A 20,267-nucleotide genomic window follows, 5' to 3' on the forward strand; every position below is an offset into this window, starting at 1 on the left:
TTAACATCATGTGAGGCCTAAGCCCCTGTCTCTAAAACTGCCCTCCTGTGCCCACTCCAGTCCCTCGGCCCAGCTCAGTCCATCTAGCCAGGACTTCAACAGCCTGTCCTTTAACCCAAGCTAGATTCATGACACCAGAAGAGAGAAGTCCGGATTTATGTCCTCGCTCTCCCACTTGCCTTGTGACTTTGGGCTACCCACCTGGTTCCCTCTGGATCTCAGTTTATTCGTGTGTTCCGTGGTGTGGGGACTGCTTTCCTCAGCACCAGCATCCCACCCCCCACCCCACCCCAGCGCTTTGGTTGAAAACACTTACCAAGAGCTCTGGAAGGCCAGTTCACAGACACTCGGGGGTTCAAAATAGCAGCATTCTCTTTCCTAAATTATCTTCCCAGGCCGCGGGTGCATCCAGCGGAGGGAGGATGGCCAATGTTCACACCTCTGCCTCCCAAATCCAGCTTCACAAAAGCTAAGCCTGTGTGCCTGCCCCTCCCGCTGAGGGCCCCACAGTAGGAGGAGCCAAACCCAGACCCAGGAGGCTTTGGTGATCCAAGAGCAAGCCAGTCCAGAGCCACAGTCCACAGGAGGTCACTGATGTCCCGGGTTCCCCTCCCGGGTCGGCACTAGGGCTAGGGGATTATGACATAGGCCACATAAAAATAGTTTTATCAGTAGAATAAATACATTTCTCCTTTTTAATACGGACACGTATTTTACAAAAGAGCCCCATAGCACTATGGGAAATTAAGATCCTTCTACAAAAAAGAAGATGTAACTTGGGTACAGTAAAGCTCTAGTGTCTAGCCGATCCCGTCTGGACTGCCCTCGAGGTGTTGGGCACCCCTGCAGGTGGTGGCAGGAGCAGTGGGGCGTGGCCGAAGACCCCTGTGTCATTTCTCTGGCTTCTCCACTTGGGGTGGCCGAGGTCAAGAGGGCCCAAGGCTGTGCAGCAGGAAGCGGGCAGCGATGGTGGTGGCAACGGCGGGGAGGAGGCCCAGGGTGGGTGCCGAGCTGCTGGCGGGCCCTGGCAGGTCCTGCCGTTGTAGCTGGTCTGAGGGCTGGAAGAGGGGCTTGGCCGTCCCGGAACTGTGGGTGGGCTGCAGGGGCAGCGGGGGCGGCGAGGCGGTGGTGCTGGAAAGGAGGAAGCACATGGCAGAGTGACCGTTGGCAGTCTTATCCTGGGTAGAAGCCTTGGGGCTCAGATCTGACTTTTTCAGGTCTATTTTGCCTCATACAATGGAGAAGGGAACAAGGAGCTTGAGCAGGCAAACCGGGCAGCCCAGAGCCACACAACCAGCCTGGCTGAGCTCCAGAGTCCACATGGACCCCCTATGCCAGGCTCTGGGGGATGGGCCAGGCCCTGGCAGCCACAGATTGTCACCTCTCAGTCACTCAGATGTCACCACTTGAGAGAATGGGTCCCAGGCAGAAAGAGTAGTGTTTTGGGGAGATAGATCTGGGGTCCCATGGAGTGATCAGCCATCGAGGTAACAGTTGCCTTGCCTGCTGGCTGTTCTCCCCTTGCAGACCGCCAAAACATGCAGAAAACAAGACAAGCAACCGCACTGCGTCCCCTGCCCTCATCATAACTACCGCTTGTTGAGCATCCATCATGAGCTCAGCACTTTACGAGCAATGTTTTTGGTCCTCACAACAAGCCTTCAAAATAGGTCTCATTGCTCCCTTTCCATGAATGAGAAAACTGAAGTTCAGAGAGGCTGTGTGGTGGCTGGGCAGGCTACCTGGTGGTCAGGTCCCGGAGGAAAGTGGGAGTGGGACACCATGAGGCAGAAGCTCTGGGTCGGTCTTTACTTTGCACAGCTGCAGGATGTGTTTAGTGAAAGGTGCTTCACTAATTTCACTAAGTCCTTCATGAATTTACAAAAACAGAATCCAGTTTCGGAGATAACAGGTGAGATTCTCGGCTCAAGAAAGCCCATGTGACAGACAGAGAGAGACGGAAGGAAAGTCAGGGCAGGAGCCAACTGGAGGCTGACCTGAGCCCAGCACGTGGTGGCCTTGGGAAGCTGGAAGGGGAGGGCAGGGGGACTCAGGGCCAGGTTACTGGCTCAGGTCCAGGAAAGAGACACATAGGAAATGGACAGGCAGAGAGACACAGAGGCTAACAAAGGGACTGAGGAGGGACTGTACAACTACAGAGGCCTAGCAGAGAGGTCAAGAGTCTGACAGGAGACCTGTGGACGAGAGGGACAGGCTCTGGAACAGAGAAACAGGCTGAGCCCAGAAGCAATGGTCATGCCTATCCTCGGGGAACCCTGGGCAGGCAGGAGGCAGACAGAGATGCAGATGCAGACAGAGGAACCCACAAGCCCCCACCCAGAGGGGAGCACCGGGGGGCAGCGGGTAGATGAAGGGAAGGCCAGGAGGGCCTCCCGGAAGAGGGAAGGCCACAGTCAGCCTGGAAGGCAGAGCGAATTTAGTTCGAGCATGGGGGAAGGCACTCCTGGCCAGTGAGAAAAGAATGTAGAGAGCCCTGCCCCCTGCATCAGGCTGTGTGTGAAGTGCTGGCCACTCCTTAACCTTTAGACCTCATGACAACGCTGGGAGGCAGGATGACTGTTGTCCCCGTTGTACTTAGGAAGAAACTGAGGCACAAAGGGGTTAAGTGGCTTTCCTCCAGGACACAAAGCAGGGCCAGGATCTGGACTGGGCACACAGTAGGTGCTCACTAACAGATGGGTGGACAAGAAGCTTGCCCTTCCCTTTGGGCTGGCCAACCTAGAGGGTAGGCTGTAGAAACAGGGCAGGGCGGGCTTCATGGGGTCTGCAGTGTGAGTACCTCCCTGCCATGCTTCCCACTGCTTGCCCCCTCCTCGACAGGCTGCCCCGGGTCACCCTGGGCTGCATTTCCTTGGGCTGGGCCATGAGGTCCTAACAACTGGCCAGAATCACAGTGGTGAGAGCCTGTAATCATCACCACCAGAACTCAATCCAGGCCACCGTCCTGGCTGGACGCCTCTCACACAGCCCTGGCTCAGCCTCAGCTAGGCTGGGTAGGCAGGGGAGGGAACCTGGGGCCACCAAGCACACCCTGACACCACTTGGGCTCTTGGTTTGGGAACAGGTGTCCAAACCGCCTCTGGGCACTCTGTCCTGGCTTGATGTATGTCACTAAAGAGAGGGGTCCTCATTCACTGCCCCGTCCCTCTCTCCCTCTACTCTCTTCTGGTGATGCTCTGGCCTTCAGTACCCCCTGCAGCCTGCATAAAGTTCCTTTCAATCCGGTGTGATGTGTCATGATCTTCTGTCTTTAGAGAGACTCCAAGGAGCTATCAGGAGGGGAGGGAGCAAACTCTTGTCCCACCCAGAGGATGCAGGGATGGTGTTTCTGAGTAGAGTGTGTGTGTGTGTAGAATGCGGGGGAGAGCCACCTGGCTTCCAATGCCCCTTACTCACCCATAGAATCGAGCATGTTGTGCCCTCCCACCCCATGCCAGCCTGATCTGGCCTGACTGCTCTCCCCTTTCATGGTTCTCTCAACGCACACCAGCCCTTCCATCACACCTACAGTCTTGCTGCCATTTTCATACTCACCTTTAAGGCCAGACTCAATGCCCTTCCCCTGGAGGCCTTCTTTGATCTGCCTTCCATACCTCAATGCCACCTGGGGCAGTTAAGGCTTCCCCTAAACCTTGTACATTTCTCATCGACCTCTCTGTGTTGTAGTTCTCCATTTATTATATGTGGTTTGCCTAGGTTTCTATATGTAATGTGCTTTGAACAGTGCCTGGCACACAAGAAGTGCTAGATGAGGTTGGCTATTTTTAGCATCATTATTAAAATTTTTGTGTCTGTGTCTCTCCTAATAATAACACCTTCCACTTATAGAGCACTTACAGTGTGCTGGCAGACATTGCTTGGTGCTATACACGTGTTATGTTGTTATTATTCCCCTTTCTAAGGTGTGGAAACTGAGCTTGAAGGACTTCAGATTTCTTGTAAGAGACAGGATGTGCATGGGACAGTGTCTCCCCAGCCTGAGCCAGGCCAAGGAGCTGCCCCTGACTGAACAGACGAGCAAACCACTGATGGAGAGCCCGTGAGCAAAGCGTGGGTGCTTCTGGCTGAGATCTCTCAAACCCGCAGATGGAGGCTTGCTAGGTGGGGACACTGAGGCCTCATCTGGCCTCAGCCCCTGGAGGGGATTAGTGTTTGTGCTGGGCAGGGATCATTACCTCAGCCTCTTTCCTCCCTTTCTTTTCTAATGAAAACAAAACCAAATTAAAAAAAAGAAACCCACACACAAAACACAAGAAGTCCATAAAGACGTCCTCCTAGCTGCTGCCCCAGCTTTTCGGCCTGAGGAACTGTTGGTTTGGTGGGCTGGCTTCAGGAGAGCGGACTGGTGTGCCCCTTGAGGTGCCCAGAGCTGAGGCCCCCACCATCAGAAGGCGAGACCAAGTAGGAGTTATGAATACTATGTCTCACAAGGCGCCCAAAGGCATTTTCTTTCACACTTTGAAAACCAAAGATGAAAACTCCCGCTTGGAGCCTGAGCGGGCTTTTTATTGCTTGGAAGGAGTCCCAGAGAAATGGGGTAGGACTGGTGGGGGGTGGAGGACAAGCCCCTCCAAATGCCCCTAGCCCACCTCCTGGGCCTGACTCTGCTCACAAAGCTCAGTCCCCCAGTTCAGATCCCCACCCCTTCCTAGGCTCACAATGGGGGAAACTGTCTCATGGCAAAGTGGCCTCGAAGCCAAACCAAACACTGCAAGTGTTCCCAGGCTCCGCAGCGGGCTGGCACCAAGAGGCCGTGTCGGCTCTGAGTCAACAGGGACCCCAAAGTGGGGAAGAGGCCCTCTGCTTGGGCAGAAGGCAGAAGCCCGGCTCTTGCCTGCAGTGCGTTCCTGGCTTGCTATGTGACTTTGGGCAAGTGCCATCCTCTAGAGCTCAGTTTCCCCATCAACACAATGAACAGGAACAGACCCACGGACTTTAAAATGTTTCCTAGCAGCAGAAGCCAGAGCGAGATCTTAGGTAGAAGCCCAAGGCAGAAATCACAAGCCCAAGGCAGAAAGCAAGGCTGTGTGTGTCAGATACTGTCAGTTGTCTGACCATGAGGCACCTCCAAGGGGCTCCCTGGAGCAGGGGAGGATCTTGGCACTAGAGGGTTTCTGAGAGCCATCCTAGGCTAGGTTCTGGGCATCCCGAGACTTCTTGCCAGTACAAGGGGCTGGTGGGCTCTGCCCTGACTGACCTCCTTAGAGAGCTTCAAGGAGACACAGAGAAGACCGGATTTGGGGCACACAGGGCCTGGATCACAGGTGGCCCTCTGCCTGGGGATAGAGATCTCACTGTGCTCACTTAGTGGAGACCCTGTTGTGATGCCAGTCTGGGCCTCAGCCTCTCTGGGCCAAGCAGGTCGGGTGAGAGATCCAAAGCAACTGGTTTGCCTGCAGCTCTGGAGATCTAGGACTTCGGGATATCTAGGGTTCCTCCCGCCTCCACACCTTTGTCCACACGGTCTTCTGTGCTGGGAACGCCTTCATGCTTTGCTCAGCCTCACTGGGCCATGACGGACCGATTCCATCTTGGGCACAGGGCAGACAGGCTTGTTTTCTAATAGCTTCATAGCAGACCATAGCTGGAAGGGCCTATGTGTCTCTCAGATGGGAAATTGGGCCCAGAGAGGAAGCGGGACTTGCCAAGATCACTCAGGAGGGTCTCCGGCAGGGTCTCCGGACTGTGGCTCCGGGCTCTTCAGTGGCATCACACTGGGAGCCATCTGTCCCTAACTGTGACCCGAGACTTTTCCTGTTCCTGTCCCTCACTAGCGCTAAATGCAACATGTGCCCAACATGTTCCTGTTAAACTGGGAGAAGTTCACAGCACCCACCCAGTGGTTCATTTAAGGGTTCAGGCCGAAGGCCCTTTCTGCTAGGGTCGGGGGCTGGGTCATCTCAGACCAGAGACTCTGAAAGTCACAGGTGTCAATACGAGCTGCAACTGTTACCGAGTGTTACTGGTGGTCCGATGCCAGCTTAAGGTTTACAAGCATCATCTCACATAATCTCTTAAGCCTCAAAGCAAGTAAAAGGGGGGACTGGATTTGAACCCCATTCTGCCTGAATTTGTCTGTTTTCACTCATTGGATGAGCTGCTTCCCATTCTCCTGGGGGCATCTTCTACCTCTAATCTGATGGGGTCCTGGCCTCACCTGGAGACTCCGCCCATCTTGAACCATCCCAGAAGGAGGCCTGGCTGTGCTATGGGGAACTGGAGCTGGAGAATCTGGGGCAGGAGGGAGACACTCTGTCTCTTCCCCTCTTTGAGAGCTCTAGCCGTCTGCTCAAACCTCAGGGGAAGCCGAGACCCAGAAGGCAATCACCCTGGGGCACATGTGTCCTGCACCCCTCCCCCTGCATGGTTGAACCCACCAAGGCTCTGCATCTGTCTTGTCACCCACCTCTGTGCCCTGCTTTGGGCCATGCCTGGCACTGGGAAGGTAGTCTCTTGTCTACACCTGGCCAGCATGACTTGCCCAAGGACTTCCAATCTAGATGGCCCAGACATTCTGTTCCCTATTTATGAAACTCTCCTTCCTCTCCCATATTAGCTGTGGACTTGGAGAATAAGAGCTGGCATGACCTCCAAAGACCCATCAAGGCCCTAACTGCACAAAAGGAGAAACTGAAAGAGTGCCGCGGGTCTCACACTGCACAGAAATGACCTCTGCCTTGTTTTAGAGCACCCTGGTCACAGCCCTGCCCTTCCCCCAAGTCTGGCTCTCAGAGGTGGGGGTTCCTCAAGAATATTGTGCCACTGCACAGCCATCTGCGGACACTCGCTTCATCTGCCCTTTCCATTGGGTCCCCATAAATCATCCTGCCATGGGCTACTGCTTCTCTAAACTTCCTCCAGTGTGTGTTTACATCTCAGGTAATGAGGGGCAAGGGGGAGGCCAGCCTGCTCCAGGTGGTATCCAGGACAGGCGCTCCAGGCGCATCCCTGGCTCACTCCCTCCTTCCCACACTCGCTCCCAGCCCAACCCAGATCTGATCCTCATGGCCTCCCGGCGTAGAGTATGAGTGAGGACTCACAGTCTGTGCTACTGTGTCAGGACAGGGGCACCCACCGGCACTGCGTGGAGGAAGGGAGGGCTTAGCTGGGCCGGGGAATGGGGGGATGGCAACCACATGGTGCTGGGTGATGACAGCGATCCTCAGCGTCAGGCAGGTCTGCCTGACTCTCTGCCTGGCTTTAGGCAAGTTACCTAACCTGCTGAGTCTGCTTCCTCCAGTATAAAATAGGCCTATCTTCCATGGATTCTTGACAGAAAAAGGGACAGAATGAGGCAGGTATCTGGCACAGCAGGGAAGCTTGACAGATATCCACTGGTACCCCACTCCAAGCGAGAGAGGAACAAGACAAAGGTGTGGAGGTGGGACGGGGCACCTCGGGTGGCACGCAGCCTGGTGAGGACAGGGCCGGCAGGTCCCAAGGAAGCAGGGTGGTGGCTGAGGCGGCAAGAAGGTGAAGGCGCTGCATCTGGGCTGAGCAGCAGAGTGGGGGACACTGTAGGACCCCAGGCTGGGGAGCAGCCATGCGGGAGGGCACTCAGGGCCAGTATGACAGGTGGCAGATGAGCTGGGAGAGGTGATGGGGAGGAGGGGATGGCTCCAATGGGGTTTCGGAGGAGAAAAATGAGAAATGGGAGTAAAAGCTCCCCCAAAAATGGTTTTGTTAGAAGGACTACCAATGGGCCCCACGTCACCCCCATGGGAGTAAAAGCTCCCCCAAAAATGGTTTTGTTAGAAGGACTACCAATGGGCCCCAGGTCACCCCCAGAAAGCTCTCATCTGCTTCTCTTAGAAAATTGGAAACTTGGGGACTGCAGGAGGGTGAGTCCCCTGGGAGCAATGGAGGCTGTGCCCTGCCCCTGGGTCTCTCAGGGAACTCAGGGCCTGCTCCCCTGGAAGCGGCAAGAAATTTCAACAAACAGGCTGCCAGGCGGTGGTGGAAACTTTCTTCTCCAACCCAACCAGATGGAAGAAAGTTAGCCAACTGCAATTTACCTGTAGGGATAGAGAAGGGGCTCCCTTCTTGCCAAAGAAAAGCTGTTTTCTTCTCCTGAAATCAGGCTTTGTGTTTCGGAGCTATGTATTGTGAGAAGGAAGCTGTTTGGAGTCATTTGCTGAAATTTACCTTTCAGACGTGGTTAGGGGCTGGAGGTCCATTGCTGGAGCTGACAGCCCAGCTTCCTGTCACCCCATGGGCTGGCCCCACCACTGGCCAGGTCTCCTGATCACTCTGGTGTGTTGATCAGGGCTCTGAGTGACCAGCCTAATTAGAACTCTTAATGGGCTGCCAGCTCCTTCACTTGTCTCAGGCCTCCTTGGCAGCCTGCAAGCCCTCCCTGCCACTGATTAAAGTGGCTCTCAGTAACTCTATGCTCTCACTCCCGATTAGAAGGGGGCGGCCCATGCTGGGCACGCGACCCGACTGTGTCATAGCCAATATAGCCACAGTAATGCCTCTGCCTTAGGCAGGCAGGGTGATATGGTTAGGCTGTGTCTCCACCCAAATCTCATCTTGAATTGTAACTACCATAATTCCCACGTGTTGTAGGAGGGACCTGGTGGGAGATAATTGAATCAGGGGGGCGGTTTCCCCCATACTATTCTCGTGGTGGTGAATAAGTCTCACGAGATTTGAAGGTTTTATAACCCCTTTTGCTTGGTTCTCATTCTCTCTCTTTGCCTGCTGCCATGGAGGATGTGGCTTTGCTCCTCCTTGCCTTCTGCCACAATCGTGAGGCTTCCTCAGCCATATGGAACTGTGAGTCAATTAAACCTCTTTTCTTTATAAATTACCCAGTCTCAGATATGTCTTTATTAGCAGCATGAGAACAGACTAATACACAGGGCCAGGTTCTGCAGAAGTACATTTCTCAGTAACCCAAGGTTCTCTGAAACCAATGCCCAAAGGATCAATGGGCTTGACTCTTATTTGCTAGAAGTCTTTTAAAGACAGTGTGTACCCCACAGTTTATGATAATGGGATAGACCATGTCAACATTTTGTCAATGGCTCTGAGACCTGGCTGTAGGAGATTCAGGAAGTGCAAAGTACAAGAGGCAGCCCTTGAGTCCTTGTGGTAACCCTGGTCAAACCCTCTCCGACTCAGGCCTTGGTTCACCATCTATAATGCAGAGTTTAGTCAGGGTTTCCCAAAGCTACTCAGAAGAATCTCTAGGTGTACACGTAACATACAGATTCCCAGGCCCTTGTCCTGCACATTCTGATACATGAGGTCTGCGGTGGAACCTGATAATCTGTTTATTTAACAAGTAGCCAAGGTGATTCTCTCTAGGGTTTCGGGGGAAAATCCTGGATGGTGATCTCTAGGGTCCAGATGGAGAGTCTGAGGCTCCCTCTGATAGAGACTCTGAGATGGAGACTCTATGACTGCTGAGCATGGCATATTCAGGGCTGGGCCACTGAAGTGGTTAGGACTCTACCCCATCACTGATGGTCCCTCCCGGGGACATTCCCTGTGCTCTAGCAACACTGTTCACTAAATATGGAGATTCCTGCCAAAAAGTGGAATCTAGGGAAACTCCTCTGTACTGAGATTGCAGGCAGAGGTTGGAAGACAGCATCCTGGTCACAGCAGGACTTTGGTGACAGGCAAGCTGAGGTGGATGGTAGAGGTGGCAGGAGGGGCATATAGGAAGATGACAGAAGGGTCTCCATGCATTAGGATGATTTCCTGTATCTGCCCATTTTCAACAAGGTTTATCACAAATCCCCCATCCGCTCCTAAGACAGAGCCCACAGCTTCAAGGGCACTGATCACCATCTGTCCCGTCTCTCTCTCAGAGCACAGTCCCCTTTGCAGCCTCCCTGCCAGGGTGTCGGCTACTCACACCTTCTAGGCACAGGGAGCTCATGCCTTTTGGGTTAGCCAGTTTGTTCCATTTTCTCCTAGTTTTACCTCCAGTCCATGGACAAATGGCGCCCTGTTTGTACAGGTGTGTCCCCGGACAGCTGAGTGCAAAGCAGATTTGTGCACTGCGCCTGAAGAAAGCTTCTATTTACTCACCTTTAAGAGGCAGAGAATTGTACTTGTTGTTGAATTGCTTTTGTTTTGAGAATAAAACTAAAAAATCAGATGTGAACATGCTGTATAAAGCCACCTACCACACTTCCTTAGAGCAGGACTGGCCTGATGACAGTGTGCCCAGCTGTGGGGGGTTCAAGGTATACTACCCTGGGTGCAGATGCCCAGCTCCTGGGCAGACCTGCCCTCCCTGGCTCACCTGTCCTCGATGCGGACCCAGAGGTCATTGAACTGCCGTGGCCGCTGGTGTGTGCTCTGCCTCTTGTGCCACTTCCTCTGCCGGCCAAACTCTTCCAGCTGGCTGAGGCTGTCGGGGAGCAGGAGGTGTGGGGACAGGGCTGGATCCTCATCCTCCGGTGGGGCGGTGGGGGTCACGGAGGGTGCTTCGGGGACAGCAGCAGCTGGGGTCACTGGGGCCGGGCTCGTCGAGGTCCCCTCAGGAGAGGGCGCTGGGCTCTGGGGGGCAGGGCTGGAAAGAGGTAACAGCACATGGGGCACATGTGTTGGAGAATGTCATCCATATGTGGCAGGGAGTACAATCCAATTCAGTGGGAGTTTGTCATGGCAGGAGAAAGTGCCAGGGTGCCCCTGCTGGGCCTGGTGACAACAACCCAGGAAAACCTTGTCTGGCACTGAGAGCCAGTGCTTTGAGTCATGCTTTCATTTGTTGAGTCGACGGATATTTACTGAGTGCCAACCCTGTCCCAGGCACTTTTTTCAGAGGTGGGTATCAGCATGATGGAAACAGACAATGCCTTACATTCCAAAGCAGAAGACAGACAGTAAAACAGGGGATGTCAGACACTGCCAACTGTTGAGGAGCAAAGGAAACAGAGACAGGTGTGAGAGTGGGGGTGAAGGGTGCTGCTCAGGGAAGGCGGTCTGGTCACCAGCAGGTGATATTTGAGCCCAGACTAGGAAGAGGTGAGGGAGTGAGCCCTGGGCAGATCTCTGGGGTGTATCTGAGCTTGGTCAAGGTCTCATTTATTCAACAACTCTGGCTGAGACTTTAGGTGAGTTAACTAACCTCACTGTACTCCTACTCTGTGAAATGGGGGTGTTGCAGCCTGTACCTCACAGGGTGCTTCATCAGGATTATGATGGTGAACACTGGCAAAGCACCGAGAACAGTGCCTGTCAAATAGTAAGCAGCCAAAACATTTAAGTAATTAATATTATTAGCATTGTGTGTGTGGTTTATTCATCCAACCTTCCATTCATACATTCAATACACATTTCCTATGCACCTTTTCAGTGGAGCAAGGACAGTGTTAAGTAGTCAGAGTTTGAGCTGGAGGTAGACTGATGTGGGTCCACAGCCCGGCTCCACAACCTGCAGGCCGTGTGATGAAAGGCAAGTTACTTAATGATCTCAAGCAGTAATGAGCTATAGCACAAGAGTAATAATACTGCCTACTTCATGGGGTTGTCATGAGGATAAATGAGACCAGGTCTTAACACAGTGCCTGGCACATAAGCCTGTCTTGGATGTTGGCCAACAAGCAAATAGACCTGGCTGTCAGGTAGGCGCTAAAGTGTCATTTAGCCATGGCCCAACAGAATTTGTTTTAGGGACATGTGACCCTGGGAGAAGGTTGGGAATGGTTTCAGGAATTGTGGCTGAGTGGGCAGCTTGCAAGGTTAGGCAGCACCCAAGACAGCAGGCAGGCTGTCTTCCCAACCCACTCTCATACAGCACGATGGGTGAGGAGCTTCTCTCTTTGAAGGAAAGAAGGCCATCAGCTCAGCCTCTCCTCCCCTACCCCCATGGCAACCCCAGATTCTCAGGGTTCAGGCTGCCTGGAGATGCCGCAGCTGCTGGGGAGATAATTCAAAACAGTCAGACAAAAAACTAGATCCAGGAAGCACCTGTGGCCGATGATGGCTTTTATTGTTGGAGCCTCCTCAGCATCCCCGCCCCCCTCCGCCCTGCCAGCTCCCTTGCTCCCCCGTGCAGGAGGCTAAGGCTGAGAGTCCTTGGAGCAGAGCCCATGGGGGAGCTGTGGGGGCCCCCTCCCCTAATGCCTGGGCTCTGAGATGAATAGGAGGCTCGCTAGCCTCACTGGCCTGCCTGCCTCCCCTGCCCTGGCCAGAACAGACACAATGAGCTTTAAGGGGAAGGTCCTTGGGGCTGCTGGGGTGCGGGCTGGGTTGAGGGGAGAGGAGGGGAACTTGAAGAAGGCTTTGTCCCTGAGGCTACCTTGGAATCCCCACCCCTCCAACACGTTTGCCCCTGGTCCCCAATACAAACTAATGTGTGCTGGACTCAAAGGGTTCAGGCAGGAACAGCAGCCTTGACAGTTTGACTCAGAAGATGAGAAGAGGTGGGAGACTGGGATGACGTCCCAATGTGAGGGTTTATCGAGACCTCGGTTCACACTCAGAGCTGGTACAGGGAGTAATAGGAGTTGGCAGTCCTAGAGCCGGACTGCCACTTACACCGCTGTGTGTCCTTCTGCAAGTGACTTCACCTCTCTGGGCCTCCTGTTCCTCAACGATAAGGTGGGGAAACTCATAGCTCTGACCTCACAGGATTGTTATGCAGATTAAATGAGTTAAAAGATCTTAGAGCCTGGTATGGAGTGAGCAGTTAATAAATATTGGCTATGAGGATCCAAGCTTCCTTCAAACTCTAGGTCTTTATGCTGGAGCACGGGCTGCATGGAAACCTGTAGTCTGAGGATGCTGTCACCGACCTCTGGGGCTCCCCGGGACCCAGAGCCTGGCTCTCGCTGACAGCTCTCATGCCCAGCCTGCTGCTGGTGCTGTGGAACCACAGATGGACTGAGCTGGTCCCTGCCCTCGGGCAGCTTCCAGATTGTGGGGACGGGGGTTGGAAGACCTGGCAGGAATAGCGGATGGCCACTAGTGGCTGTTTGAGCAGGGTGGGTATGCCCTGGCAGGAGACTTAGGGGTGAGGGGTGTAGCCAGAGACAGCAACAGAGAAGGTGAGGACCAGGAGTGGGTGGGGCAGCAGGGCTGCCACAGAGTGGGACTGTGACCCAGAAAAGAGACCAGGGCCCTGCCCATCCTCCCAGTACCATCTCGATTCAGAGCCAGGGCAGCCACAGAGTCTTCTAAGCAACACCCAGGAGTTCTTCTGAGTCCCTCTACCCCCGACCCAACCCACCATCTCTAAATCCTAAGCACCTCTCCAGTCCTAACGCTGCTCCCACTCCCACCCATGCTCTGGCCCTGCTGTCACCTCCAGCCAAGACGGCTCACCAGCTCCTTCCCAATCTCCTGCCTCCAGCCCAGCCTTTCCATTCTTGCTTCCTGGTAGAGATCCGCCCCTACCTCACCAGAAGCTTCTTCACAGCTCTCCTGAAAGCCTGGGCAGGAAGGCAGAGTCAGTCAGGGCCAAGGCACCCCCAGATGCCCCAGTGGCTTACCTGTGTATGGCCTGCCCAGCGGGTGTGTGGTCCACCTCCAGCCCTGCCTGCCGCAGGATGTCGATGACTGTGTTGTTCCCCAGAAAGTGACCTGGAACACAAGTGACAAAAGGGGCTCAGTCACATGCCAGGCCACCGGCCATAGGGGACTGTCCCAGGCTTTCCCCTAAGTTTGTGTCTGGGCCAGTGACCTACACCAAAGTCAATGCCCCAGACTCCCTGAGAGGCAGTATGGCATAGAAGGTAAGACATGGTCCTGGTGCCTGGGTTCAAATCCTGGCTCTGCCGCTCATTAACTGTATCTCCCCGTGCCTCAGTTTCCTCATCTGCAAAGTGAGAATGGGGTATAATAGCAACATCCAGGCTTGCTGTGAGGATTACAAGAAACAGCTACCCACACGTAGTAAGGGCTCTCTGTGCTTCCTGGTGCACCTCTGTGCCTCATACCATGAAGCTGACCCCAGCCCCCAACTGTCCAGGCTGGGACAGCCTCCAGCAGTCACTCAAAGCCCAGCTCCAAGGAATCCTCAAGTCCCCAGCAGGTCTATGGCTCATCTTGGTAAGTTCTACCAGCAACTCAGGCCTCCCTCCTTTAGCATGGGAGTGGGGTTCTGTGTGTTCGTGTGGGCCTCCTCACTCAGCTCCCAGAGAGCAGAGATGGCATCTCCACTGCCCTGCACAGGCTCAGCACCTACTGGCTGGAGTCACAAATTCATTGCCCAACATTTGTGGAGAACACACTGTGGGCCAGGTCCTGGGACTCATTGCGGTGTAAGATCCCAGCGGGGGCAACCAAAAAACCTCCACTGATTGCAGGGCCTGGCAGACAGTGACAATGACCCAGAGGAGGCACAAACACAGAACTGAACCCTCCAGAGGTGTGTGTGGGGAGAGGGGCTGGCCTCCATCTCAGTCCCCTACTCACTATTCATTCATTCAGCAAACATTCATGACACCCTTGCTCTGTGGTCAGTTCTGCACTAGGCACAGTGAATACAGAAATGGGCAATTTAGTAGAAAGCCCCAGATGGGAGTGGAAATCGTCTTCCTGTGTTGGAATGCAGGTTTGATGTCTGAGTAGTCAGGGGAGCCTCTCCTGGGCTCTGGTTGGGAAGAACCCTCAGGAGGCCCAGTGGCTGTGGACACAGGAGCTGCTGGGAGTCAGCACTCTGGGATGTCCCTCTGCCTCGGGGGCCTCAGTCTCCCTCACCTGCTCAATGTGGACACTGGGTGCTTGTTCAGGGCCCCTGGGCCCCTCCTGCCATGGGCCTGTCCTGTGGCCCCACTCATTCGGGAAGCACTCTCCCCTCCTGCTCCCTGTTCATCGCAGACCATAGGGGAGATCCTTGCACTATTCCTCTAATTGCTGTGAATGGTGGTGACAGGTGGAAGCCAGAAGGTTAGCATGCTGACAGCCCCAGGGAGGTCTAGGAGAATAGAAAGTGGACAGGCTGTTGGGGAACAGAGATGCTCTGGCCGAGGAAGCCAGCGTAGGACTGCATAATGGCCGGAGCAGAGAACCAACCATGACACTGTGTTGCTCCACCAGCTTCACACACCCCTGGGCTGGTTTCACAACTCCTCAGGAAGTCTCCCAGCCCTGTGATCTCCCTCTTGCTGACCATGCCCTGCCAGAGCATCTGGAGGTACCTTGGGCCTGGCTGACCATGCCTGACTATGTGCCACATGGCTGGTTGACCCTGCCTCTCTGAAGTTTCACTTGAGGATCACTGGGAAAGGTCACTGGGCTTGGAATGTCATAGGACTCTATGACATAGGTCCGGCATCCACCACACTTACTCTGAGACCTCGGGTGAGCCTATTACCCTCTAATGCCCTCAGTTTCTTGCTATGCATAATATCTATGGGTTCTTCTGGCTCTCAGAGCCTATCAGGAAGGTTTTTGTTTCATTGCAGAGACCCTTATGAAAAGATACCTCCCTCTTTCTCTTATTTCCTTTCCCAGTGTTCATTAATTCATTTCATTCATTTAATGAACACTGCCTGGGTGCATATCTTGTGCTGGGTAGTGATGAAGAGACAGCGTCCTTTTCCAGGCACTCACAGACTTGAGAATGGGAATCCTGTAATCTGGGCACTAAGTATGATGGAGAGGGAACCGTTCACACAGGAGGCTGTGAGGGCACACAGAGGGCCTCTAAGCCAGCCTAGGATCGAGCAGACTTCCTGGCGGGAGCACTGCTAGCTGCAGGGTGGGATAAGAGTTATCAAGGTGAGGATGGGAGTGGGTGGCACAGTTCCAGGCAGGGAACTGGGAGGCTGTTCCAGGTAGGGGGAACAGCATGTGCAATGACTAGGGGGTGAACGAGGCACATTTTGGAAGCTAACTGCGAAGAGGCATGGGTAGCACAGGCATGAACAGGCCCTTCCAGAGCTCTGGCCCTGACCTAGTGCTATTGAGGACAAAAGATCCAGGCCCTGCCAAGGCTCTCAGTCTGCCCTTCAGCCTGTGATCCTAAGCAAATGGCTTCCCTGCCACCAGTCTCAGTTTTCTTGTGTGTCAAATGGGCCTAGAGTTCTTTGACCTACTCCTTGGGGCAACTGTAAAGCCCTAACGAGGCAGAAGAAGTGGGTGTCCCTTGGAAAAGCCCAGAGTGCAGTACTGACTGATGGGCTGGAGACAGCCTCTGGCAGGACTGGGGTCATCCCCACTCTTGCCTTTCCCTACAGAACCACAAGGCTGGAGAGGGACGGGGAGAGGCAGCCTCCGGCACACAGGATGGAGGAACTCTGCCAGCAGCTCTTGGACTCTACTCCTGGCAGCAAAGGCAATTCCTTTTCTGCCTCCAGGGAGACCTGTTCGAAGACAAGGCCTCCCGGCCCAACAGTGGTCCTTGCATCTGCCCAGAGGATTTCAAGGGTCGCCAGGGAAAACAGCCCTGCCTTGGGCTGTACTGGAGCAGCAGCAAATATTTACTGACTGCTGTGTGGCTGCTCCAAAAGGAGCATTTCTGGGGCTGAGTAGAGGAGACACTTAGAGGGCCCAGGCCCCAGCCCGGCCGACAGTGCAGGCCTCACAGGACGCCCGCTGGATCTTGAGCACTGCGTGGCAATGGTTCACATGTCTGGCCAGCGCTCCTGTCCATCCCCTCAACCTCAACCATTCCAGACCTTTATTATTCTCTGTAAGACCCAAAACAGAAGACTTTAGATGCTTTGAGAAAATGAAACCAGTTAGGAATAATCCTTCCAATTCCCATTCTCTCCATCTCTAAGCCACTCACCTTCCTTTCCCTCTGCCAGGGCAGGGAGAATGGTCACCTCCATCTAGGTGGCTACTCCTTGCACAACTCCAGGAGGCGCCATTCCCATGTGACCTGTGCCCTAGAACTGTGTAATGCAGTTCCTGCACTCCCCAGCCCATGTTTCTACCACCCTGCCCTCTCCGGGCTTGGTTTCACAGCACCCCATAGCTGGGTTGGCAACACTTGCAACTGCCCCGGTGCTCATGACTCCATTCCATCCTGGTTCTCTCCGTACTTCTCTCACTGACCCCCATCTGTCTTCTTGGAGGGCTCCTCTTTCGCCTGCCTAGTCACTGTGGGAGCCCTGGGAACCATGCCCTTGGCCCTCTTCTCACCCACAGACAGATCATCCACCCTGATGGTTTCAGTAACCACACAATGCTGACCACTCTAGAACTGCCACCTTCACCCAGATGCATTTGTCCAGTGACCTACTGGACATCTCCACCTAAACATCCTCAGAACCTGTAGAATCCAACTCATCCTTCTCTGCAAGAATGTCTTGTGTCTCAACCAGGCGCTGCTATTCAACCTAAATAGGTCCCATCTTGATTCTTCTCTCTCCTCACCTTCATACGATCACTTCCCAGAGGCCCCCTGATGTGACCTCCTAAAGGTGCTTGACTCTGGCCTAGGTCACCATCACCTTCTGCCTGAATCACTGCAGAAATTGCTCTCCTTGTTCTCTCTAGTTCACACCCCAGAACTGACTTTGTCAGAATGTGCTTCCATCCAGCCACCTGAGGGGGATCTAAGAGCTTTTTGAGGACAGGGGTCACGCCTGATTCATCTTTATCCCTACAGGTAAACTCAAGTCTGGCATGTGGCAGTGGCTTTGTGAATGTGTGTTGAATGAATGAGTGAAAAAAACTGTTACTCCATATCCTTTCCATGATCTCATCCTATCCCCAGGAGACCTGAGCTCATGGATCTCCTCTTCTTGTAACTCAGCCCTGCCCTTTGGTGGTACTCCTCCAGATTCTACCAATCCCAGGAATTTGGCCCTTGCACCAGCCCCTGAGTCAGGGCCCAGTGCATGCTGTCCCCAGGAGCTGGCAGACAGGAACTATGCTTGCCTCCAAGGTCAGAAATCCTGAAATAGGTGCCACACCTATCCTGGAACCTACAGGGAAGGTCATGGAAAGTCTCCAAAGGGGCCCCACAATGTTGGGGCTCAGCCTGCAAGGCTTGCCCAGGCTCCCCAGGTCTCCTGGCCACGGCTCAGCAGCCCCTTCCAGCACTGACAGCTGTTCTTTGGCCAGCTCTCTGCAGGAAGATACGTTCCATTTCATCTGCTGAGGCCTCGTGGATGAGAAGAGGAGGAAACAGAGGGAGGACTATGGGGTGGGGGGGTTGGGGCACACAGAGCCATGCAGACAAAGAGAGGGAGAGAGGAGACAGAGAGAGAGAGAGAGGTAGGGAGAAGAGCAGAGAGACACTCGCAGAAAGGGGCATGGAGGAGGAAGAGAGCTTCAGGACCAGATGGGGAGCAGAAAGACAGTGTGGAGAGAAGGAGAAAGGGGCCCAGAGACAGGCAGTAAGAGACACAGAGACAACAGCAGGGAGAGAGGGAAGAAGAGACACCAAGAAAAAGTGACAGAAAGAGACAAGGACAGGACAAAGAGATACAAAGACACAGAGACAGAGAGGTAAGGAGAGAAGGGAAAAAGAGGGGAGAGGGAACCCAGAAATGAAAACAAAAGCATGGAGGAGACCAATGCACTGAGGACATCAGGGAAGGCTTCCTAGAGAAGGGGCTCTTGTATTCAGTCATATATAGAGGACTCCCCCAGGATGAGTGGGATTCAGATGCAGATGTAAGAGAAGACAGGCAAAGTAAGGAGAATCAAGGGCCTGAAGGTGGATTGCGTCTTAACATTTGTGGGGCTGGGATGGTGCCTGTCTACCTTGAGAGAAGCCAGGGTCTCACATAAAGGACACTTATATACAAACAGGAAGAGGTGCCCGGTGCCGCCCCCATGATGTTTTAGTGCAAAGAAAAAGACTCCCTTTCTCCTAAGTGCAATCTAGCCTGTGCCAGGGCACAAGGTTCAGTAAGCAGAGCACAGGCCAGGGCCAGATCTACCCCGCCTCCCATCAGCCTGGCACAGCCTGACAGCCCCTGTTGATCCTCTGACGTGGGAATGCAGCGTAGAGCGAGTCCTGTCCTGGTGTTAGGACTGTTACAACACCTCACTCATCAATCAACCATGTCACCTTGGGGAGTTTCCATTCTCCCTTTGTGCCTCAGTTTCCCCAAATGGTGTTGGGCCCCATGGTCTCACGGGTCCTCCCACCTCTACGATTCCTTCTTTTGATGACTTGAACACACAATCATACTTAGTGAGCCTCCCGAGTACAGAATGCTTCTCAAACGTCATTTCATTTCATCCTCACAGTAGCCGTTTGAGGTGTTGCCAGTTTCCAGATGAGGAAACTGAGGCTCAGTGAGGGGACGGGACTCACCCAAGGTCACACACCTAGTAAAAGGCAAAGCTTGAACTTCAATCCAAAGATGTCCCAGTTTACTGCACGTCCTACTACACCCACTCTGAAGTATTGGCAGCTGCGGAGGATCCTGAGTTCACATTTGGGGGCAGGAAATTGTCAGAAACATGTGTCCCTTCCAACATTCACCAGATTGGAGAGGAGAGTGTGCAAGTGCTCAGCAAGAACAACACGCAATTAACAGGGCAGTTTCAGGACCGTGTTGAGGGGCTGGGCAGAGGGAGGAGGGGAGAACCAGATGTTCCCACAAAGGCTGCAAAGTAGCACGGGCTCCCCCCGGCCAGCACACATGTTTTCTCTCCAGTGAGTATGCTGGGTTTCCAGTTTTCTCGTCCTGGAAGAGGCATCTCAAGACCATATTTATGTTCCGTCTGAAATTAATGCAAGGGAAACTTTCAAATGCTAATCTAGCTGCCAGGACAGGCCGGCCGGATATCAAGCTATAGCCGTGTTTGTTTTCCTGAGGAAGTGTGACAGGAGGGCTGGATGGGAGGGCCAGTGGAGGATGGACAACCGGTCTCCCAAAGAGTGTCTGATGGGACACTGACAGAGCTGAGCTTCCTTTCTCCTGCTTTGCAGGCCGCCCAGGGAAGGGCTGGGGCCCTTTCGGTTCAGTGGGGCCTGAGATGACGCCACCTCTGTACCCAACCTTGTGCCAGGAGCTGACACACACAGTCTCCTCCCCTGAGGAGGTCACGGTATGAAGAGGGAGATGGGCAGGCAAACACTCACAGGACAGCATGAGCCATGCAGTGCCAGGGGCCACGGGATTGAAGTGGAAGGAGGGGACCCAGACTGAGGAGATGAGTGAGGAGTGAGAGGAAGAGAGGAGGAAGGGCGTTCCTGGTAGACAGCACAGTAGGAGCACACGCACAGAGGGCAGAGGTGGTGTGGCACATGCTGGCCAACAGCAGTTCTGGGTTGCTGTAATATTAAGTGAAAGAGGAGGTGGCAATAGCAAGGGTTGGAGCAGGGGGGCGTCCCTCCTCCATGACATTCTGATTGCTGCAGGACATGG

At 54.0% G+C, this 20,267-nt stretch overlaps 1 protein-coding gene across 3 annotated transcripts in view; it reads right to left on the minus strand.

Annotated features, from left to right (window-relative positions):
* The window catches only part of TRABD2B (TraB domain containing 2B), a 229,714-nt gene that overhangs the window by 3,865 nt on the left and 205,582 nt on the right, over nt 1-20,267 (minus strand). For all 3 annotated transcript variants that reach the window (XR_004185069.1, XR_004185068.1, XM_031668404.1), the window contains 3 exons: nt 13,476-13,566; nt 10,283-10,552; nt 317-1,131 (listed from right to left, as the gene is read on the minus strand). Coding sequence is in view for 1 of the 3 variants with exons in the window: in XM_031668404.1 (XP_031524264.1) it covers nt 927-1,131; nt 10,283-10,552; nt 13,476-13,566 (566 nt within the window). In the remaining 2 variants the exon portion in view is untranslated. Of the gene's footprint in view, nt 1-316; nt 1,132-10,282; nt 10,553-13,475; nt 13,567-20,267 lie in introns of those variants that run through there.

Source organism: Papio anubis, chromosome 1 (assembly GCF_008728515.1).
Source record: "Papio anubis isolate 15944 chromosome 1, Panubis1.0, whole genome shotgun sequence".
Classification (NCBI taxonomy): domain Eukaryota; kingdom Metazoa; phylum Chordata; class Mammalia; order Primates; family Cercopithecidae; genus Papio; species Papio anubis.